The 24193-nt window shown below is 25.9% G+C and overlaps 1 protein-coding gene across 1 annotated transcript in view; it reads right to left on the reverse strand.

Annotated features, from left to right (window-relative positions):
* The window catches only part of LOC136089216 (probable serine/threonine-protein kinase gdt4), a 69194-nt gene that overhangs the window by 37927 nt on the left and 7074 nt on the right, over positions 1-24193 (reverse strand). Inside the window, exons 4-6 of the mRNA XM_065814968.1 lie at positions 22785-22829; positions 10820-11052; positions 897-981 (exon numbers count right to left, since the gene is read on the reverse strand). Of these exons, the coding sequence (XP_065671040.1) occupies positions 897-981; positions 10820-11052; positions 22785-22829 (363 nt within the window). The remainder of the gene's footprint in view (positions 1-896; positions 982-10819; positions 11053-22784; positions 22830-24193) is intronic.

A 24193-nucleotide genomic window follows, 5' to 3' on the forward strand; every position in this document is an offset into this window, starting at 1 on the left:
ATTTTTTTTTGAGAGGAGAAGGACATGAGTATACATTGCGGGTGCGCTTTGCATTTTATGAACCAAACTTATCAACCAACTCTATATAGTATTTAATGAGCCAACACTTTAAAAATTCATTCAACACTAAAAAAACTATTATGAGAAATCATGATTCAATGATAACCAAACTTTAACTTTTTGAGAGATAAAACTCAGATATTATATATTTAGTTTTATGTTTTTTTTTAGAAATATATATATTTTTTCTTTATTTTATGCACATTGGAACAAAGATTAATTATAAATATCATAAAAAATCAGTCTGAATAATAGTCTATATATATATATATATATATATATATATATATATATATATATATATATATATATATATATATATATATAAAATTCGTTTAGAACTGATTTACACAATTATGATATACACAAAACTTATTTAATAAAAGTTTAAATACAAACAACTTGTCTTTTTCTTTTGTTCTACCTTTCTATGCAAAGTGCAAGTGACATTATAAATATGTGCAGAACTTTTAAAGGTTTTTAATGCAACAATAGTTCTTATAGCAACTTGTTTTGCAATAATAGTCTTGCAATAGTTTTTATAACTATTCTAATGCAACAATAGTTCTTATAACTTATCTTGCAACTGCTAAGGATAAAAAATTAATAATAAAAACAATCTTTATATAATTTTATATAGAGAGCTAAAACTCATTGTACATTTTTATAATGAAATTTGTATATAATTCTAATATTAGTAAGTTATTGACAAAATTCAACATAAAGAATATGTTGAGCAAGAAAACAATACTCAGTAAAGTCATTTCTTAATTTTCTTTCCACATTTTCTTTCCGCATTTCTTGTAAAGAGAAGTAAAAAAAAACTAAAAGCTTACAGAAAACATTATGTGAAGTTGTTGACTTGAATCAAAAACAGGTTCTGTCTTCAAGCTTGGTTTGAGACGTTTTTTTAAGTTTTTCCTAGAAATAAAAAGTAAAAGGTACAAACCATTATATATATATATATATATATATATATATATATATATATATATATATATATATATATATATATATATATATATATATATATATATATATATATATATATATATATATATATAAGGCCTACTCTAGGAAAAAAGCTTGGGCGGCGGTACCCCCTCGCTCCGGCAAACTTTAGCAGAAAATTAGCCATTTTATTGCAAAAAAACAAAAACAATATTTGCCGTAAAAATGTAAAACAATGGTCCTCAACTTTGAATTTAGGCAGCGCCCAAACACGATCAGCCCTATTAAAAACAGTCTATAATATTCCCCAATATATATATGCAAAGAATGCTGCTACTACTGACAATGAGGTAGAACATCTGAGAAGTGCTGCTACATCAATTGAGGGTTTTGGTTTGGGCAGGCAATCTATTAATTACATTTATATATGTATATATATATATATATATATATATATATATATATATATATATATATATATATATATATATATATATATATACATATATACATATATATATATACATATATATATATATACATATATATATATATATACATATATACATATATACATATATATATATACATATGTATATATACATATATATATACATACATATATATATATATATATATATACATATAAATGTATATATATACATTTACATATATATATATATATATATATATATATATATATATATATATATATATATATATACACATATATATATGCATATATATACACATATATATATATGTATATATACATACATATGTAAGTATACATATATATATATATATATATATATATATACATATATATATATATATATATATATATATATATATATATATATGTATATATATATATATATATATATATATATATATATATATATATATATATATATATATATATATATATTATATATATATATATATATATATACACATTAGGGTGTCCCAAAAAAAAAAATTTTTTTGTGTGCTATCAAAAACTTAGCTCTTATATGTAAAAAGACGAAATATATAAAAAATATTGATCTGAGACAAGTGTAAGAGCTTGATGTAAAACTTGAAATTTTTAAAAAATGTCAATTTTTGTCATGTTTTATAAGTTTTTATTATTTTAATTGTACATGTGAAAAAAGATGAAATTTATTCAAAAGTAGGATTTTTATAATATAATTTTTAAAAGTATTCATCTTTTACTTTTATTCAATTGTATATTTTACTTTTTTTCTTGATTATTGGTATTTTATTGATCATTGCTATTTTTTACTTTTAAAATTTTGATTACTTTAATATACATGTGATTTAAACTGTTTCTAAGTTTTCAGTTTCTAATTAAATATATTGTTAAAAATGGGTCGTACAGTAAAAAAATTCAGCAAAAAAGGACCAGGGAAAAAAGAAAAGTACACTGTTCAAAGCAGTTTAAGACAATCTCTATATCTGTTAAAATACCCCATAAATGAGTTTTCAGTCAACCAGCTGCCCAGTGTCAAAATTTCCTGCAATACTTTCACTTTTTAAAATCTTCTAGGTAATTTTGATATCTAGTTTTTTTCTAATTTATTTACTTGACCTACAGTTCATGAATATAATAATATATTTCAGTTAATTCTCTTTTATATAGAAGCACAAGATTTCAGTCCAGCAAAGAAATTATTGCTTGTCCAACAAAAACAGGAACCAGAAGTCTAGTTTGCCAGTATAGAGCATGCGAACGCCAATCAATAGATGCCTAACTTCAGCTGTCACTGACATCTAGATAAAAGCTGGTTTTACATGCAACATTAGTCGAAGATCTGTTAGGTAAATTTTACACACAAAAAAATTATTATAGGCTGATCTTGTTTTTTAGTAACTTCAGCTATGTAATATTTTTCAGTGAAAGGATCCTAAAACTCACAGAGAAATATAATAAAATGAAAGGATGGAGTAAACTAAACTGGAGTTCAAGTAAAGGGATCTGGAGTTCAAGTAAAGGAATCTAGACTCTAAAGCAAGTAGATTTCCAAGTGGAGGTTAGACCTTATTTGATATATCTGTTCCTACAATAATTGACATGATTATGAAAGATCAGAGAAGAACCAAAGATGCAAAGAAAGAAGATGTAGCCTTCTAAGAAGACCAGAGATCTAAAAGGAATATGACCATGACTGCACAGCATGAAGAATTTGAAATTAAGGCTCTGCGAAGAAAGCAGAGATACGAAAGAGTTAGGCAATTGAATGATCAGAAAAACGCAAAGGCTCAAAAAGAAAAAAGGACTTTGCAAACATTTGACAGATTGCAGAAATCAACAGACGAGAAAAGTACTGACAAAGCTTTGGATGGACAAATTGAATTTGAAGATGATGTTAGCCCATTTGAAAGTTCCATTTTATGTGAAGAAAGTGATGATTCTGAATATGGTGTATCCAAATCAAAAAAATCAAAAATAATTTTAGAGTTAACTCCAGATGAACTAATTGAAGCTACTTCTGCTGTTAGCGTTCGGTATAGAATCGGTGTTAGATCCCAGACTGCTATAATTTCTGCTATCTGCAATAAAGCAGGTGTTGACTTGCATGAGTCAACACCTGCTTTATTGCACAGAAATAGATACAGAATTATTGAAAATTTTGGTAAATATTATTCACCTAAGTGATTAAGTTTATTTTTTTTATTATCTCTATTATTTTAAATGTATAATTTAATTGATTTAGGAGAAACACTACGACAGGATCTTGTTGATGTTTTAAAAGGAAAAGAACTCATAGTCCATTTTGATGGGAAACTTGATAGACAGCTGGAAGAAGAGAATGATCTGACAGTTAACTGTGAGAGAATTGCAGTTAGTGTAACTAGCCCAGATTTGAAATGTAGAGATGATTTTTTGTTTGGCATAGTGCAGGCAAAAAATTCAACTGGGTCCGAGCAGGCAAATTTAATCCTCAATCTCTTGAAATACTATAATATTGTCGACAATATCATCGGTGTTTGCTGCGACACAACTGCACCCAACACTGGAAAATTTGCGGGAGCAGTTACAATCCTGTCAACTATCCTTAATACAAGTCTTGTCTGGTGCATGTGTCATCACCATATTATTGAAGTACATATTAAACATTTTATGACTCTGACTGACGCCGAGACCAAGTCTCCAAGAAGAGAAATTTACGTGCGCTTACAGAAGGCTTGGTCAACAATTGTTGACAAGATAGACACATCATCAGACAATCTGGTTAAATTTAACTGGACTTTTTTAGAGATTGGATCACCTGTCTATAATATAGCCAAGGCAGCATTAAAGTTTGGGGAAACTGCACTTCATGAAAATATTTTCAAAAGAGGAGACTACAAAAATCTTTATCAGTTATATGTTTACTACCTTGGTGGTTATGTTCCTGCTATAAAATTTCATCAGCCAGGAGCTTGCCATGCAGCAAGGTTTATGGCAGATGCAATTTATTTGCTTACATTAGAAATGACAAAGAACATCTCAAACATCATGAATGAAAAGGAGAAGAAGATGGTTAAAACAGCTTCTTTATTTATATCTTTAACATATTGTCCTTGGTTTTTCAAAAGCTCTTTTAGTTTTAAAGCACCAGTTAATGATTCAGCAGCATTCAAAGATGTGTTTGATTTAAGTAAAGAATATCCCGAGTTTTCTCAATCAATACTGAAAAGCATGCAAAATCATACCTGGTATTTAAGTCAGCAGCTTGTTGTAATGGCTTTAGTTGTATATGCGGTAGTGGTGTAGTGGTAAAGCGCTTGCTTCATAAGCGAGAGGTTCCGAGTTGGATCCCCACCACGTCCCTGGTAGTACCGCGCTCAACTTGTTTCTCCGCGCAGCGGCCTTGTTCGTCAAGGTTCGTGTTTCGGAGTTATAGAGTTGAGAGAGGGTTATAACCACAATTAAGTAGCCTCCTCATCTGTAGTGGCCTTCTGGGCCTTGGGGAGGTGAAATAAAAAAAAAAAAAAAAAAAAAAAAAAAAGAATTAAAAAGATGATGTTGAAAAAGATGAGAAGAAGAATATACTTTAAAAACTGTTACAGTTTATAAATATAAATAAAAATCTGACTAAAACCCAGCTAAATCAGATTTGAAGTGATTGTAATATTTGTTCAACATTTCTTTCCACAATTCTTCAACACATGCAGCATATATTTCACATAATTTTTAATATGATAAATGCATAACATAATTTTTTTTCTAATATTTACAAGTTTTATCGTAAAAATAGCAAAAAATCAAAAAAAAATCAAAAATTTGAAGTTTTACACCAAGCACTTATAACCGTTTATATTTAAAAATTCTGATATATTTGGTCATAATATACCTAGTAACCAAGTTCTAGATAGCGCATATCTCTTTCTTCAAAAAAAAAATTTTTTGGGACACCCTAATATACACACACACACACACATCTATATATATATATATATATATATATATATATATATATATATATATATATATATATATATATATATATATATATATATATATATATATATATATATATATATATATATATATATATATATATATATATATATATATATATTGATGAGGATATTGAATCCCATTCAATATCCTCACCACAACTTACTTCATGCAAAGCTAATGCAGACTGGTTTAACTTACCTTCAGTTAAAAATTTATGGTGTTGTTAAACCCTTGTTCGTATTTGAAGTTTTGATTCACCGACACTTTGGAGCATTTGCACTTAATTAAATAGGTTCCAGGTTGGCTGTTGCGTGGTAATTTGATTTATTTCTAGACGTTAATAGCATTTTTAGGTTACCATTTGATTTAAAAACAATTCTGTAGCTTATCTGAATATTCTTCTAACCAGCTTATCTGAATATTCTTCTAAGTTTGGGAGGTATTATTGCTATCCATGGTAAAGAGATTGTAGGAAGGTTATTAGAGTTTAATAGAACTTCATTTTTATTTGCTAAACGTTTTTTTCGAACGTGATAAGAAATATCTTTAAGCATTTTTTCATCATACCCATTTTCAGTAAACACTTGAATTAAAAAATTTATCTTATCTTTTACATGGTTTTTGCTGCATATTGAGTATGCTCTGTGTATGTATCCGTTGAAAATTGCTTTTAAAATTTTGGGATCGTGATTAGAATGAGGTTTGATTTGGATATTGGTTATAGCATCTTTCCTGTAAACCTTGAACTCATATTATTCTTGTGCAATATTAATAACAGTTATATCCAAAAAGTTAAGTATCTTATTTTTGTTTTTAACTTCAATAGTATATTTTAAAGAAGGATATTGTCTGTTAAGGGTTGTTTGGAACTGTTCGGCCTGCTTTAAGTTAGAAAACCTAGCGTAGCTATCATCTACATATCTATGAAAGGATTTAATATCAATTGAAGAAATGATTGTCATTGCCATTTTTATTGCCTTTTCCTCATGGTATTGTAAAAAAGACTCAGCCAAAACAACCATAAAAGACAATCCAACTGGGCCTGAATTCTCTAACCCATGAATCTTACCGTTTCAACAACAAAATTACAACAAAACAAAATAAGTTCAATTAGTTGTTTCAGTTAAAGTAAGATTGATCCAAAAGTACTAAAGTTGCTTCTTTTAATGGTATTGATAGATATAAGTTCAAAATATCAAAGGATACCTGTAATTCATCTTTGTCAATTAACCACGACTTTTTTTAAGCTAATAGGATTTTCATTTAAGACCGGTTGTATTCTTCTAACAAGTAATTCGAAATTCTATAACAAGGTGTGCCAATAGTTGATACAACGACTCTCATCGAATATGATTTGTCTTGTTTATGAGCTTTAATAAGCCCATACAAATGTGGTGGGATAGAATCACTTGGATATATGTTTTCATATTCATCTTTAGAAAAACGTTGCTTTTTGTAAAGCTTCGAAAGGAAAGACTTTATTTTAATTGCATTACTTAAAGTGGGATCAAAAGTAATAAATTTTGGACCAATCTGCTCTCTAATTTTTTCAATTGCTTTATCATGTTCTATTCTCACAAATCCTATTCCTTAATCGAATGGATAAATATTTCTTGTCTTGATTAATTTCTTTGAATGCTTTTCTTATATATATATATATATATATATATATATATATATATATATATATATATATATATATATATATATATATATATATATATATCTATGTATATATATATATATATATATATATATATATATATATATATATATATATACATATATATATATATATATATATATATATATATATATATATATATATATATAATATATATATATATATATATATATATATATATATATATATATATATATATATATATATATATATATATATATATATATATATATATATATATATATATTTAAACATGCATGGTTGTCTGTACCATAAAATGTTAACTTTATTTATTTATTTTTTTAAATTATGCTTACTTTTCCACTTTTTTAAATTGATAGATTGCCTGCCCAAACCAAAACCCTCAATTGATGTAACAGCACTTCCTACATGTTCTACCTAAGTCAGTCAAAGTAGCAGCATTCTTCGCATGTTCTACCTATTTATTGAATAGATCTAGCAGCACTCCTTGCAACATGCAAGGAGTGCTGATAGATGAAGATAGATCAGTAAACTCACACTTACTCAAACCTCCAAGGAAACAAAGAAAATGGTTTGACTAAATGAATGTTCAACCTAAGCGAAAAAAATTTATTGTTCTTACTTTCAAGGGATTATAGAAAACAGTTCGAGAGACTTAAGTTTGAGTTAATAGGCGTTCGACTTACCAACAATTAACTGTACAATGAAAAGTTGAGATCATAGAAATAGCACATCAAACAAAAAACAGTGTTGTATTTTTGTCTACATCAAAATATTAAAACTAAGACTAATATTTTGTTGGGTAGCCCTTATTATTCAGCGCATCTTGATGGTATATTGCTAACAAGCCTTTGATATTGTTCGACAGTTGTGGCATCCTAGACTTTTTAAATTTCCCCCCAAATATTATCAAAATTAGTAGTTTGATTATTTTGTAAAGCCACTCTAATATCATTTTATAAGTTCTCAATAGGATTCAGATCGAGACTTTGGGGTGGTCATTCTAGAACATTCTTTTTATTTTCCACAAGCCATGATTTTAATGACCTTGCAGTATGCTTTGGGTTGTTATCATGCATTAAAATCCAAGCAACAGGTAGGTTATCATCAGCATACAGCTCCATTACGTTATGTAATATATCTTTGTATTTGTGTTGATCTAAATTTCCATCAATTTAGAAAAATGTGTAAAAAATCCTAATGCTGTTAACAAAAATGGGTTCTTTGTCAACAAAAATCATTAGAATGTCTTTATACGTAAAAAATATTAGAATCATCTACAAGTTTTACTCAGTTTTTTCTCAGTTTAAAGCATGTGTGTTTAGGTTTTTGAAATAGCTACAAATAAAAAATTTTAAAACAAGTTGGCAGGATTTTAATACTTTTACACATACAGTATGACTTGGTTTTGATAAAGAATTTTAAAAAGTATTAAAATCGTGTATTATAATACATGATTTTAATACTTTTTTTAAATACACATCCAGCAGCCTTCGAAATTAGGGTCAGCATTTGGCAATGCCGAACTAACTGCCAACCTAGAATTAATTGAGGTCAGCAAAAAACTGCCAGCTTTATTTCTATGTTATATAATAAAACTTTGTATAAATTTTTGCTGACCTCATTTTTCCTAATTCCGAGGGCTGTACAGTATAATTTAGTTTTAAAAATACACATACAGCTCTTGAAACTAAAATTTTTAGGTTGGCAATAAATTGCAGATCTCAAAATGTTAGTTGTCGGTTTCAAGTCGGCGAAAAATTTGACACACAGGGGTTACCATAAAGCATAGAAACGAGGTCGGCAATTTTTTGCCAACTTAAAACACTTTGAGTTCCGCAGTTAGGTCGGCATTGCGGAATGTCGACCCTAATTCATAGGGCTAAGTATACGATTTGACATATTTTATCCTTATTTTAAAGTTTAAATGATGTTGGGAACATGCATACCAAGCAGCATATAGACACTTAGTGAGTTTTATATCTATTTTGAATAGATGAAATATAATCTGTGATACATAGTACAAGTACAATTTTATGATTTTATGTCGATGCCTTACCTAGAGCAAAAGTTTGAGCCTACTAAAGCTTTATGGATTTTCTCAGAAGTCAAAATAGTAGTTTACAGTTACTAAGTAGTTTATACCATCTTAAAAAAACATTGTATAAAATAAATTCACCCTAAAATGCTTAGAATGCAGTTGAAAAGTTGGTCATAATTGCATCTGCCATACTGTTTTGGTTTAGTGTGAAAACGAAAAAAGATCAGCTCTAAAGCAAATTATATAAAGAGAAAAATAATATAAAGATTTTTAACCATTGTGTAAATTACTATTTGATCCAATCAGTTTGTTTTTTGGAAGTAGCCACCTCAAAATAATACATAATACTAATAATCAAAAACCAAATAGGAAATATAAATAGCATTTCTAGTAGAAAAAGGACTGCCAACATTAGTTATAGTTTTAAACAAACTTCTATTTAGAGTTGAATCACATCATTTTATTGAACTCATTGTTGTTTCCCATTGCACATTTATTCTCATATGCAGCCTAGATCTTTAAAAAAGTTTTTAGTTAAAAATTCAAATCGTTGACTACATTTGTGATCCAGAACATATGCCATATAGCCTAATCAATGATAGCCTTTATTAAAATTTTTTTTTTTTTTTTCAATTTTAGGTGGCCTAGAAGTTCATCAGTTACAAATCCTGCCCCCCTCCCTTCCATTAAATGAAAGTTCATAAGATATGAATCCAATTCAAAATGGTCAACATTCAGTGAACTTGTTACAAAATCTCATTGATTTATATATAAATAATATATTAAAAAAACAATATATATGACCCTAATATCCAGGAAATGTACTTGAAATTTAAAAATGGGACACTAAAAATGTTGAAAAGTTTTAAAACTAAAATATGGATTAAGTGTTTGATTTAAACAATATTTATAAAAATTTACAAATTATTTTACACTAAGCCATTGTTTTACATTTTTTAAGTTGTTAAGTCTAATATTTGTCATTGTTTGACATGTGGTATCAAACTTTTTTTTATCATTACATTTATTCATTACAGTGATCGACCGAAACAGAAAAAAAGCCAAAACCAAAATAAACCAAAATTTCGGGTACTGTAGCTCGGTGAAGAAACCGACATATTGGAAAATATTTTACCGAAACCAATACCAACATTTCTGCTAATCAAAATTATTTTCTTTAGAAAATTTTATCTAAAAATGCTATTTTACATTTGTTTTTTTTTAATATGTGTATTATGTTGGAATTGATTACGTGTGTTTCACAAATTAAGATTTAATACATAAGTTGGCAATATAATTTAATAGCAAAAGCTAACTAATGGCAGATATTCTCTGCAAAACACGATTTTTTTGAGGTATTTTGTAAAAACTCTCAAAAATAACTATTTTTCTAAATTAGATCAAAATTTAAAATCTTACAAATTTTTTGGTTTTTAGGATGTTTTTCAACCAAAATTTTGGTTTTTACCGAAATTATAAAAAGGACTGAAACCGAAATTTCAGCCGAAACAGAATTTTGGTCAATTACTAATTACGTACCTTGTTAAACGGGTCAAATTTTTGAATAAGGATTTTTACTCTTCATAAAAAAATAAATTCATAAGAGAAATTAAAATACAAGAGAAATAAAATATAAAAAAAAAATTACTTAATAGATCCACATTCTGGAACTTTGCAGATTGCTGCATCTTTGCAGATTGCTGCATATTTGCAGCTAAGAGAATGATGAAAAACCAAAGTCTTCATTGAATTTTCTTCATTACCGTTTATATTAGAATTAACTTTTTGCACCACATGTTTCTTTATCTCTTCGCATTTAAAATGCCCGTTAGTACATTTTTTAGGACATTCATTGAAAGCATACTCGATTTTTTTTTTTATCTTAAAAAAAAATATGCTCTACATTAATATTTAATTTTCTTTTCCAGATATTGCACTTAGTAATGGTCTTTAAATTTTAGTTTTTTATTAACCATAAACTCTATTTTTATTACTAAACTCAATAGTTGTTAGTCAATGAAAAATATTTATATTCATCTTAAAATTATGATATATAATCTCATTATAAAACCATATTATAATTATTATTGTTATAAGAAAAATACATGCTAATGATGCAATTTAACTTTTAATGATGTAAATATTAAAGCTGTGTTAAAGTTACATTTATTACCATTAAATAACTTTGGATTAGTTTTGATTTTATTTGATAGTTGTTTTTTATATTCAACTGTAAATTTTTTTTATAGATCTTGGTAGATCACACAACTAATCATTTTATATATTCTAATTATTTTAACTAATTAATTATATATTATTATTTTATACATTTTATATATTTTTTTTATAGATCTTATCACCCATCATTTTATATATTCATTTAGTAAATGATGATTTTTAAAATTCATTGCTCTTAGTCTATGCCATAGATGATGGTTTAATTTAATCATCTTTTTAATATTTTTACGAATATTAGGAAAGAGCATTATCTATAAAATAGTAAAAGTTGTCTAAAAAATAGTACCCTGTTCACAATTCAACTTAAGTATTGTTGGTCCATTATTATTCTATTGAATCTCTGTGTAATTAAACCCCATACGATAATAAGTTTTGAGTAGTTGTTGCAGTTATCATTCATTTTTAATAATAAAATTTAATAACTAAATATTATTGAGAATTTCAAAGTTCAAATTCAATTTACGTCTCTGGAAGTACCATGCTCAACCTATGTTTTTCATTCAGCAACTTTGTTCAACAAGGTTTCTGTTTGTTGAACAAGGTTTGTGTTTCACTGAAAGTGAAACACAAACTGTTTTGAAGTTTTTTGAAGTTTATTGTGTTTTGAAGTTGAGGGTTAAGAGAGAGTTGGATAATAATAACAATAAATAATAATAATAAATAATAATAATAAATAATAATAATAAATAATAATAATAATAATAACAAATAATAATAATGATGATAATAATAATCTTAATATGAATATGCTAATTTAATAGTAGTAGTAGTAGTAGTAGTAGTAGTAGTAGTAGTAGTAGTAGTAGTAGTAGAAGTAGTAGTAGTAGTAGTAGTAGTAGTAGTAGTAGTAGTAGTAGTAGTAGTAGTAGTAGTAGTAGTAGTAGTAGTAGTAGTAGTAGTAGTAGTAGTAGTAGTAGTAGTAGTAGTAGTACTAGTGTCGTTTCACTTTCGTTTTTAATAAAGTTTCTAGGCTTTTCTAAAAGCGTTTCTTTATTCCCCACGGTCTTTCAAGCAAGATTAGAGCTAATAAATTTTTAGTTTCAAGTGGAATAGATGATGTTCATTGTATAATTTTGCAATAAAAATTTAAATAAATGTTTGTTTGTTGTTGGTTTTTCGTATTTTTCTAAATTTTATAGCCTGTTTTCTTTCCTTTAAATAAATTGAGACTGTTATTTGTGGACATGTAAGTGTATTTACATAAATTTGCGTATATTTCAGTATATTTTATATTTGTCTGTATCTATATGTATACTTTCTCTTAGATAAAATTAATTAGGTATAGAAAAAATTAAAAAAAAACAACTCTGTTTTATGTTGTCAAAAGAATGTTGCTTTTTTTAAGGTATCTGAATATATATTTATATTTTTAAATTTGTTCTTAAATGGTTTCATCTTTTTTATTACTTTAGATGAAAATATACTGACATTGCGAAAAAAATATGGATAATCCCTAAATAAAATTGTTACAGGTTGTTATTTTAACAATTGTTTTTTTAAATAATAATAAATTATTTTAATTTTTGTTTATCAATTTTCGACCTCAATGGTAAACCAGTAGTTAAACTAATGAGTTAATTTGTAGAGGTTTATATATCATATATTCTAAAGTATTGTACATTTGAGTTTTTTTTTAATAAACTGCTTTACATTACATAAGGCATTTTGATTTTTTCTTCTTTTTTTTCTTCTAAATAATTAAATAAATTTGTTTTATAGATAGGAAACCAAGTAACATTTAACATTATGTTTTTGTTTTTATTATTAAGTAATATCTTTGTTGTTAGAATTGCAGGTTTTTGTTGATTTTTACTTAAACATTATTATTTATCTCTTGATAAATATGTTTGTAGATATGTTTACAATTTTGACTATTAATATTTTGATACTTTAATTTCCTTTTTTTTTTTTTTTCCTTTTTCTTTTTAAAATAATGGCGATTTATTAAAGTTGTTTATTTCTTTTGTCACTTAAAATAGTAGTAAATAATTTTATAGAAAAGGTTATAACTCTTGAAATTCTTTAGTGTTTTTGTTACTACAGTAATAATACCACTGTTAATATGTTTATTGATAATAGAGAAATTTAAATGGATGATATTAGGCTTAAATAAGTTATTAGAAGAAACACTATCAACTTAAAAATAGTTTATAATTTAATGAAATAATTAGGCAAGCTGAAATTAATTGTCATCAAACTGTAAGAAATGCTGCTCGGTAAGAAGAAATGAATTTATACCTAAATTAGAACATCATGGTTAGATGAGTTGAAAGTAATAATCACATAAATGAAAGAGATTGGCCTAGACGTGATAAATCATTCTCAAAATTTAAGAAATGTTGCTAGACAAAAAGAATGTATAGTAAGAAGTGATACTATTCTAGATTATAATTATTTAGGAGAAATGAACCAGATCTGTCAGCATTGCTGTGCTAAAAAATTTCTTGATGAAGCACATTTTTTATGTTGCTATAATAGAAAGGTAGTTTTGCTTCCATTTTCACTATTACCGCAATCTTTACAAGACTTACAAATACTTACAGGAAGTTATATATCATAATTCCAATATCAATTTTTTAAAATATATTAGAATTTAATATGCCTGTCTTTGTTTTGCTTTATTTAATGATGTGGTTTAACGTATGAATCATAGGTCACCATGTTTTAAAATATGTGGTCAAGTTTTTCATTGTGCAGGTAATCTTAGGCCAGATCAAAATATTTGCCCAACATTATCGACTGATTATCTCTGACCCACTTGCAGCAGTAAATTTTAGAAAGCAATAACATCACAATCAACCTTGCTTACATAATTTAATGTTTTATTTGCAAACTATAGTTAGTGAATTTGCAGTTGTATTTGTTGGAGAAGATGGTGTTCCACCTGCTTCCAGGGAAGTTATTTACCCAAAAGGTCATTTAGAAGTTATATTGAGTATGTCAGCTAACTTAGATCCTATGGCTTATTCACTTTTTTCCAAGAAATAGCATAATTGGTTTGCAACCCTGAACATGCAACATTGATTAGAAATCATGTTAAATCATGGCAAGAAACTATTTCAGCAATATGCTGCTGATGCACTTGTTAAAATTGAAGAGCAGTGTTTTGCTTTCATAGAAATAACCATAGCAAACTGCATGCAATATGATGCCTTACATGAAGATGTAAGCAACATTGGTAATAATCATAATGTTAGACCAGGACGCGTTATAGTTTTCTATTTACTTAGGAAGTCTTAAAAAAAACTATAAAAATGCTATGGGTACAATTAAAAAGTTAAAGTAATGAAAAAGATCTGGTAAATCAAATCTTTTTATTACTTTTGCCTGCAACCGCTATAATGGTGTGAGTTAAAAAAAAAGTACACAAATTTATTTTCAAATTTTAATTAATAGTTTATGATAGGTATGTTTTCATGTTAATGGTAATAGTTTATAAAATATAAGTTAATGTTATGAGTTAATGGTAATAGTTTATAAAATATAATATGTTTAAAGCTTATATATGTTTATATTCTGTTTTCTTTTTAATTTTAAAGTTTAAAAAGTTGTGTTACTTAGCAGTGCATAAAGCAAGATTGTTATCCTTGCCAGTCAAGAGATCTTACTAAGTTGTGGTATTACTTGGCACTATATAGTGTTGGGTGGTCTTAATTTCTGTTAATTATTTTTTACTTAAGACACTTTAGAACTAAGGCTAAGTATATTTCTTACTATAACCAGCATCAAAATATAAACACTAGGATTTGTTATGCTACATATCTTTTTCTTTTTTTTCTTTTTTCAAAGTTACCAATTATAATTTCTTGGACCCATCAGATAAGTGGACCAAGTGCTAATATTTATATTTAAATTAAAATTCAACCTTAACTATATCTACTTTTTATTATACTCAACTTTGTTTCTCATTACTTTTAGATATTCTACGATATCACGACTGATAAGGTAAAGAGTATTATTATAATAACTTTTTTTATGACTGTAAAAAATTAGACTATTATCAGATTTGTTATATATGTTTTAGTTCTAATATTAGTCACCGCACTTTTTACGAATCAAATTTTATCATATTTTCAAATAACTGATTATGATTATCTTAAAATAAAATGATTTTATATATTTTTTTTGAAGTTCAAACATAATTGCATTCGTTTTTTTTTAGTTGTCATTGCTTTATTAGTGTACTTACTGTTGAAACATGGTTTTAATTTAGTAAATTCATATAATATGAAATTTACTGTGTTAATCATTATTCACAGTTAAGAAGATATTGGGATTCTAAACTATTGAGGTGAAAATAATTGTGTTTAGTGATAACATAAAAAAGCCCTTTTTTTAATGGTAAATTGTGCTATAGCTATTTTGTGCCATTTTTTTGCCATTAAAAACAATAACTAATTTATTAATATAATAACTTATTGTAACTTTTTTTTAACACAGTGTCTTTGAAACACAGTCTGTCTCCTCTGTTTAACAAAAGTTTATTAATAAAGGATATCACTATTAGAACACTCATTACTAAGCTCTAATGTATTTTTTGTTACCATAATTGATTTTGACCATGTTTAAGAAATGTTTTACGAGTCGCTTATTCATGAACACAATAGTAAATATAAAAAATAATGCTCCCCTTTATTAATAAACTTACTTATTCTGGGTTGCATACTGCTAGTAATAGTAATAATAATAGTAACAATATAAAAATAATATATACAATAAAAATGATTTTGTATGAAATGTAATTAAAGCTAACTTACAGTTCTGATAATAAAATAATTTTAAAAAAAACTTTGAATTTTTTTAACATCTTGTCTTTAGAAGATTTTTAACATCACTATCTTTGATAGATGTACTTTTGCTTCTATAACATGATTTGTACTTTTAATATCGCTAGTTTTGTAGCTGTACTTTTGACTTCTATTTTATGATTCATATTTTTAACATTGCTACTTTTGGTAGCTATACATTTGACTTCATAAACATTAAATGTTTCATACAATGTAAATAGCTTTAGTATAATATTTTATTGGTTGATTTCTAAATTACCACACATATTTTTCAAACCTTTTCTAATTATTATCTTCTTATAAATTTAATTTTTATTTTTAATACTTAAATTAACTGGTATTTAAATAAACAACAAATTAAAATATGTAAGTTTAGTCAATCTTTCAATTAAAAAAAAAGCATTAGTCATTTTACTTGAGTAAATTATATTTTTATTAACATTACTGCTGTAATTCATCAACCAATACATCATTATTTAATGTTCTGTATATAAAAGCAAGATTTGCCGCTATTTCTACTCCCATTTTTTTTTAAACTTAGAATGAACAAGCTCCAAAGTTGAAAAAATTCTTTTAATTCCAGCACTAGAAGCTGGTGCATTTAACAAACCTTCGATCAGAGTTGTGGAGTCGCAACATTCGTAGCGGAGTCAGAGCTGCTAAACAAAATCGCAACTATATTGTACATGCACATGCACATTCAAAATAATTAACCTTCAAAAACTTTTTTATATATTTAGCAAGAAGAAAATTTTTAAATTATTGAGCAATATTTTTTAAAGAATTCAAAGAATGTTTCAAACATTTTGCTTTGGAGTCGGAGTTTGAGTTGTACTCTAAAAAATTTCAAAGATTGGAGTTGGAGTTGGTACTTTTTTTTTACGACTCCCCACACCCCTGCCTTCAATATCCATGATAATGATGCAGTCCAAAAATTGGTAGCAAGTTCTTAAATTCTTTATCTGCAAAGGTCATTGCAGCTTCATTTTCATTTTCAGAAAGATTAGACACAAAATATCTAGGATCTAGCGAGTTTGCAAAGAAATGAGCATCACTGACATGTATAATAAATAATATTATTAAGTTTCCAATATTTAGATATTAAGTATCCAATATTTATTATATAAAAAAATATATAACAAATATTATATATATATATATATATATATATATATATATATATATATATATATATATATATATATATATATATATATATTTATATATATTTTTTTAATATTTTTAATTTATTTTTGTTCCATAGTACGCATTTTTGTGATTTCATAATAAAGATTAGTTAATATTGAATATACATACAAATATAAAAAATCACAAACATAAATAATAAACAAACTTCTGTAATATGAACTGTAAGAAGAACGCGGGAAACTTGCAGAAGACCAAAAGGTCTTATCATCAAGAACCGCTTTAGATTGTCATACATATACATATATATATATATATATATATATATATATATATATATATATATATATATATATATATATATATATATATATATATATATATATATATACATATACATATAGAAAAATAAAAATATTTACAAAATTTTTACATTAAATTGTTACATTATAATTGTATTAAAATATAAGATTACAATTATACAAACATATATCGTTACTTTTTCTTAATATTACCACGTTTATTGCTAACGCAATGATTGAAAAATATATTAAAGTATATTAAAAAATAAGAGTTTATATAAGAAGCTAGCAGTGAACAAATTTAGAAAAAATCAGTAAGTAAATTTTTATACTTTAAAATACTCTTTTCAATAGTTTTTTTTAAAGCTATTTAAGTTTTCAAAGTGAATAACATTTTGATTAAGTAATAAAACTTATTCCAGATATGAGGTGCACGATAAGTAATTTTAAATTGCTCAAGCTTAGTTTTGCATGAAGGCTCTAAAAGGGTACTATTTGTGCGCAACAGGTATTTATACTCTGGCTTTTGTTTATAAAGACTACAGAAAATTGAAGAGAGTTTATTATCTCCATAGTATATAGATTGCGCATGTTTATCTAAGTAGCTTTCTATCCATATATATATATATATATATATATATATATATATATATATATATATATATATATATATATATACATATATATATATGTATGTATATATATGTATGTATATATATATATGTATGTGTATATATATATATACATATATATATATATATATATATATATATATATATATATATATATATATATATATATATATATATATATATATATATATATATGTATATATATATATATATATATGTATATATATGTATATATATATATATATATATATATATATATATATATATATATATATATATATTAGGGCGACAAAAAAAAATCAAAGTGCTCGAAATTGAACTCTCAACCCTTTATTGTGTTCCTTTTAACTAAAAAATATACTGTGCAAAATATTATTAGGATATTTTCATATCTAGAGGTTGCTCAATGAGCTTGATATTATCAGATTTAAGGGTCAACGTAAAGTAAATATGAATATACTTTTTTATTTTATTCATTACTACAAAATTTTAATTATTTTATTCAAGTTTAGTGTTATTTATATGATTTTATTCAATGTTTGATTCAGGTTGTTCACTTGTTTTTATTAATGCGTTAACAATTGTAGACTGCATATCTGGAATTTGACGTCGATGGTCTTCCACAATTTGTAAAATATATTGCAATTGAGTTTCATCTTTTGTCAAGATTTTTGTGTAATCTGAAACCAGTTTCACTGCTCGTTCAGCTGTGTCATTCACAACTTTCATAGAATTAACAATTTTATGTGCATCCTGGTATTCCGTTATTGTACTCCACTTGTCTGGGCAATGTTCCTTCATAAATGCCCAATTTATTCCAAGCAATTCAAATAGATATTTTGATCTATTTGTTACAAAGTCATCTAAGTTCATGCTTACAATTTTATCCATTAATCCTTTACCTTCAACCCTTTTTATCTGGGTTTTATTGGCTGGCTTTTCAAGCGCAATCAACATTTTTTCTTTAGTTTGGTTATCAACATCATTACTGAAAAAAGAGAGACTCACAAGGTCTTCAGTTAAATACCATAAATGTCCTGCAATGGCTTTTATGGCAGATTCAGCTACTTCTTTGTCAAATATTTTGAATTTATTCAATTTCCTAATCAGTGTCAGGTCATTGTGAGGAGCAGATGAAGAAATGGGAGCCCGAAACCAATGTTCCATGTAAATCAATATTGAAAAAATCGAAAATCCTAGAAGATTTTTCACTTCATTTTTTGTTAAATAAAATTGATGTCGAAACAAGTAGATTTTAATAGTGGCCTGGAGGATTTTTTCCTAAAAAAATTATTGCTAGTTGCAAAAACTCATTGGAATTGTTGCGAGGTTGTTTTGATCCTTGCATCATAATTACAGCAAATTCTATAGCTGATGGTACAAGTGCGCCATATACTTTGAGATCTGCATAAGTTAAGAGCCATGATTTAGAATTAAGTTTACTCCACTGATCACGAAATCGCTGAAACAACTTAACCTCCGCACCAGAAAATGTTCCAAAACAAGTTTTGTAAACATGGGATAAAATCACTTCATGAATATGGTGTCGACAGGCTGTGTATAATAAAAACTTTCCAATTAATTTTTCCAGCAAGGTACAAGCACCTGAATGTATACCTGTGTTGCTTGAAGTAGTATCAAAACAGAGCGCCACAATTCTGTCATATGAAATGTTCCAATCTTTTAAAGCTTGTTCTGTTGCATAACTCATTTGTTCACCAGTGCCTCTATCCAGTTTTGGGACTGACAACAGTTTTTCTACATCATATCCTGTCACTAATATGGGTAGTCGATCCACTTCATTTCTGCTTGTCAAATCGGATAGCAATTTTCCATCCCAATGTACAGTTAATGGAATCTGTGGTTTGAACTCTAAAATAATTCTTTTTGCAACTTCTTTACAATTTTCAATACGTGCACAACGAAGAGATTCATATGATGTAGATAAATGTTCAACATTGGCACCTAACCCTTGACAAACTGTAGACAAAACCAAGGAACCAGAACGATTGGGAATTTTCAAACGATCAAGAGCTGAACAAAATGCTGGAGTAATCACTTTCTTTTTTTCTTTTTTTTCACTCTTATTCAGTTTCTTTGCTGATGATGGAATAGAGTCATCTACTTCATTATCTGTACCCTGAGAGGAGTCTGATTCTGTCAAAACTAGGTCTGTGACTGTTGAACACATTCCTTCTTTTTTTCTTTTTAACTCTTTTGTTTCTCTTTCTTCATTTGCTTTTTTTCTGTTTAAAATACGCTGTTCTTGTTTGAATAATTCACAATCAACTGAACTCATATAGCCTTTTCTTCCTTCTCTTTGTAGTGTAAGAAAGGTCTTGTCTTCTTCTATTGTCATTAATTTTAAAGCATCTTCATGAGCAATATCAAATAGTTCTTCAATTTCTTGAGAAAAAATTTCCACATTTCTTTGCTGAGTTTCTGTTTTTCTGCCTTTATTCTTTTTCAGCTTTCTTTATTTCTCAACAAGTTTTTCAACATGTGTTATAACATGATAACGTTGTTTTGTTGGAATTCTAGCTCTTTGCCAAAAGTCTAGAACCTGATCTGTCACAAGGCCTGCACTTTCTTTTACATTGTTGTTATTTATGAAGAAAAAATAAGATTTTAAAACTTGTCTTTTAGATGGCAATTTGTGCCCTGTGATCACAGATGTAGCTTGACCAATAAACCATAGTTCATTTTGACTTCTTGTCTCCATTTACAATAAATCAATTTTGAAAATATCTCTCTAATAATGTGTTTTAAAAATATATTTTGTATTTACAGGATAATGCAATAGTTTTAGCAGTAGTGCAATACTGATGCAGTAACTTAACTGGATGATGAAATATTACAATGGGTGTTTTAAATGCCAGCCAACTTATTTTATTTTTACTTTTTAATTTTCTAAAGAAAACAATGTGTATTATGCATGACTCATTAGATTAACAAATAATAAAATATTGATAGCATTGTCAACTTAATTAGTAAAATAGAAAAGATAAATGATAAAATATGAAAAATGTGGGTTCGAGCAGCTTTTTAAAAATAAAATATTGGATTGAGCAACCCCTAAACCTTAACAAATTGTGTCCAAAATTTCCCAGTATCATTTTTTCATTAAATGGAACCAAATAATAGGTTGAGAGCATAAAAAAAAAAAATTATTTTTCAATAAATTTATTTGTCACCCTAATACATATATATATATATATATATATATATATATATATATATATATATATATATATATATATATATATATATATATATATATATACATATATATATATATATATATATATATATATATATATATATATTATATATATATATATATATATGTATATATATATACATACATATATATATATATATATATATATATAAATATATAATATTGGAAACATTAATATATAAAGATATTAAGTTTCCAATATTTATTATATATTTGTTCCAATATATAATATATATTTTTTCAGTTGATAAAAATGATAACATGTTTATTAGCTCTTTAAAAATTTCAGAAGTGTCCATTATGTTTGTTTGATCTCTTTGCAACTTATCTAGAGCAACTCCAATTGGTTTTAATATCTTTAACAAAAAATTAGTTTGGTTTAAATTGATATTTTTTCAATTGGTTTAAACCATTGGTTTAAACCTATCAACCCTGGTTTATGCATTATGATAAATTTACCTTTTCATTAAAACAGTATTCAAAGTCTTTTAATAAAGTAAGAATTTGAAGACCAGAAATATTTCCAAAACTCACAATCTAAAACACTTAATTCAAACTTTGTTAATAAATATGAAAAATAAACAGAAACTGAAAAAAAAAACAATAATTAAAAAAAACTTTTTAAATGAATATATACTTATTAATCTATGTGTAAAAAATTATATAAAGATGAGCAAAAGTTGTAAATTGGCTGTCTTTATAAGTTATAAATCTGACAAAACTTAAATATCACAATGGCTATAAATAAAAGCAACTATGATCAAAGCTGTTTCATCTACTCTTGGAAAAACTTGGAACAACTTTTAATAAACCTGTTAAATATATATAACCAATATTCTAAACCTGTTAAATATATAATACAAGGCTCAAATTAAGTGAAATTGCAATATGCTGAAATACTTCTGGTCTTAAATTCTTAGTTTATTAATAACCGTTAAAACACCTGATAATTTAAGGATTATAAATTAAAATTATAAGAAAAAAATGATTATTAGGTCCAAAAAATTTGGGGAGTAATTTAAAAATTAACCAATAAAAAATTATGTTAAAGCTATTTGCACATTGTATGAAACATTAATATTTTTGTTTAGGGGGAAAGTATAAGGAATTATTTATTTAAAAATATAAAACATAACCAATTTTCATAATAATTCATTAATAATTCATTTTCATAATAATTCAATTTCATAATTCAATTTCATAATAATTCATTTATAATAATTCATCAAAACCAAGTTTTAAATATAAAATATGAAACATCAAGTACCTTTTCAAAACTGTCATCTTGTACACATTTTTTACTGATTTTTTCCTAATAATTCAAAAACTATATTTAGCAATAACTTAAAATTGTATCAAAAAATTATTCATTTATTGAGCATTATTTATTTTATTGAGCAACAATAATAAAAAAACAAAAAAATAAAAACATTGATATTAGAGAAATGTAAAAATTAAAATATTTAAGAATTAAAAAATTATAATAAAATAATATATTTATTGAGAATTATTTATTTTATTGACCAACAATAATAGAAAAATAAAAAAATAAAAACATTGATATTAGAGAGGATGTAAGAACTAAAATATTTAAGATTTCCAAATATTTAAAACACAATAATATCAGCTTTATTAATTACACTTTATTTTTTATAACATTTTTTCTTATAAAAAGAAAATTTTCAAAAAGAGAAGAAACCTTCAGGCAAGCGGCCTACAGGAATACAAGAGTCAAACTCATGTATCACTATGGGCTGTTGGCAATACAACTGGATATTATCTTAAATAAAAATATCTACTGACTGATAAAAGATAAAAATAGCCATTGTTATGAAAAGTATTGTTTCTATTTTTAAAAACTGTGAAGGTAGTTATGCGTTTAGGTGCTTCAGAAGTTCTTACAGTCTTATCACAGAGCACCACAGGAGAGCATTTAACTCAAAGTTCATGTCTTCCTTACCCATCTCGCTTCCTTCCTTACTTAGTTCCTTCTTTAAAAATGTTGCTTAATGGGCTAGAGCCGGTCTTTAACCTCGCACCTCTAGGTTCTGAGCCAGAACTCTAACTACTGTGTCACAGCTGCAAAAATCAAAACTAACTTCTAATCAATCATTTTACTAATAATAGCAAGGTCTTTGAGTCTCTAATTATAAAAATCTATTATCTCATCATAAATCTGAGAATAACATTCTGACTATCAATACAATTTTCTCCATGATTGATTTGTTAACCATATTTATAGAAAAATTTTAAGTGTTAGATGCATAATTTGCAGAATATTTATGCAAAAAAGATCTTTTTCTTGCAGGAAGAGATGCTGATTTTGAAGAAAGAAACTAAGAGATCAAGCAATATTATTAGGTTTTGCTCTCCTGAAAATATTTAAAGTTTGAATTCAAGAGTGAAGAAACCATGATTTTGTACACTTAAGTGGTGGTAACTGTACAAGATTTAGAGTAAAAGTGGGTCAAACCGATCACCAAACAATAAAAATCAAACTTTATTAATTTTTAAATTTTTAATCTATTTTTTTAAATAAGATTAAAATATCAAAAAGCACATTATTAATTAGTATTTTGTTTTTTTTTAATTGTATTTGAAAATATGAAAACCAAAAAAAAAAAAAAAAAGATTGCTTTTGGCAGAAATTCTGTTAAAACCGATCAATATAAAATA

Source organism: Hydra vulgaris, chromosome 13 (assembly GCF_038396675.1).
Source record: "Hydra vulgaris chromosome 13, alternate assembly HydraT2T_AEP".
Classification (NCBI taxonomy): Eukaryota; Metazoa; Cnidaria; class Hydrozoa; order Anthoathecata; family Hydridae; genus Hydra; species Hydra vulgaris.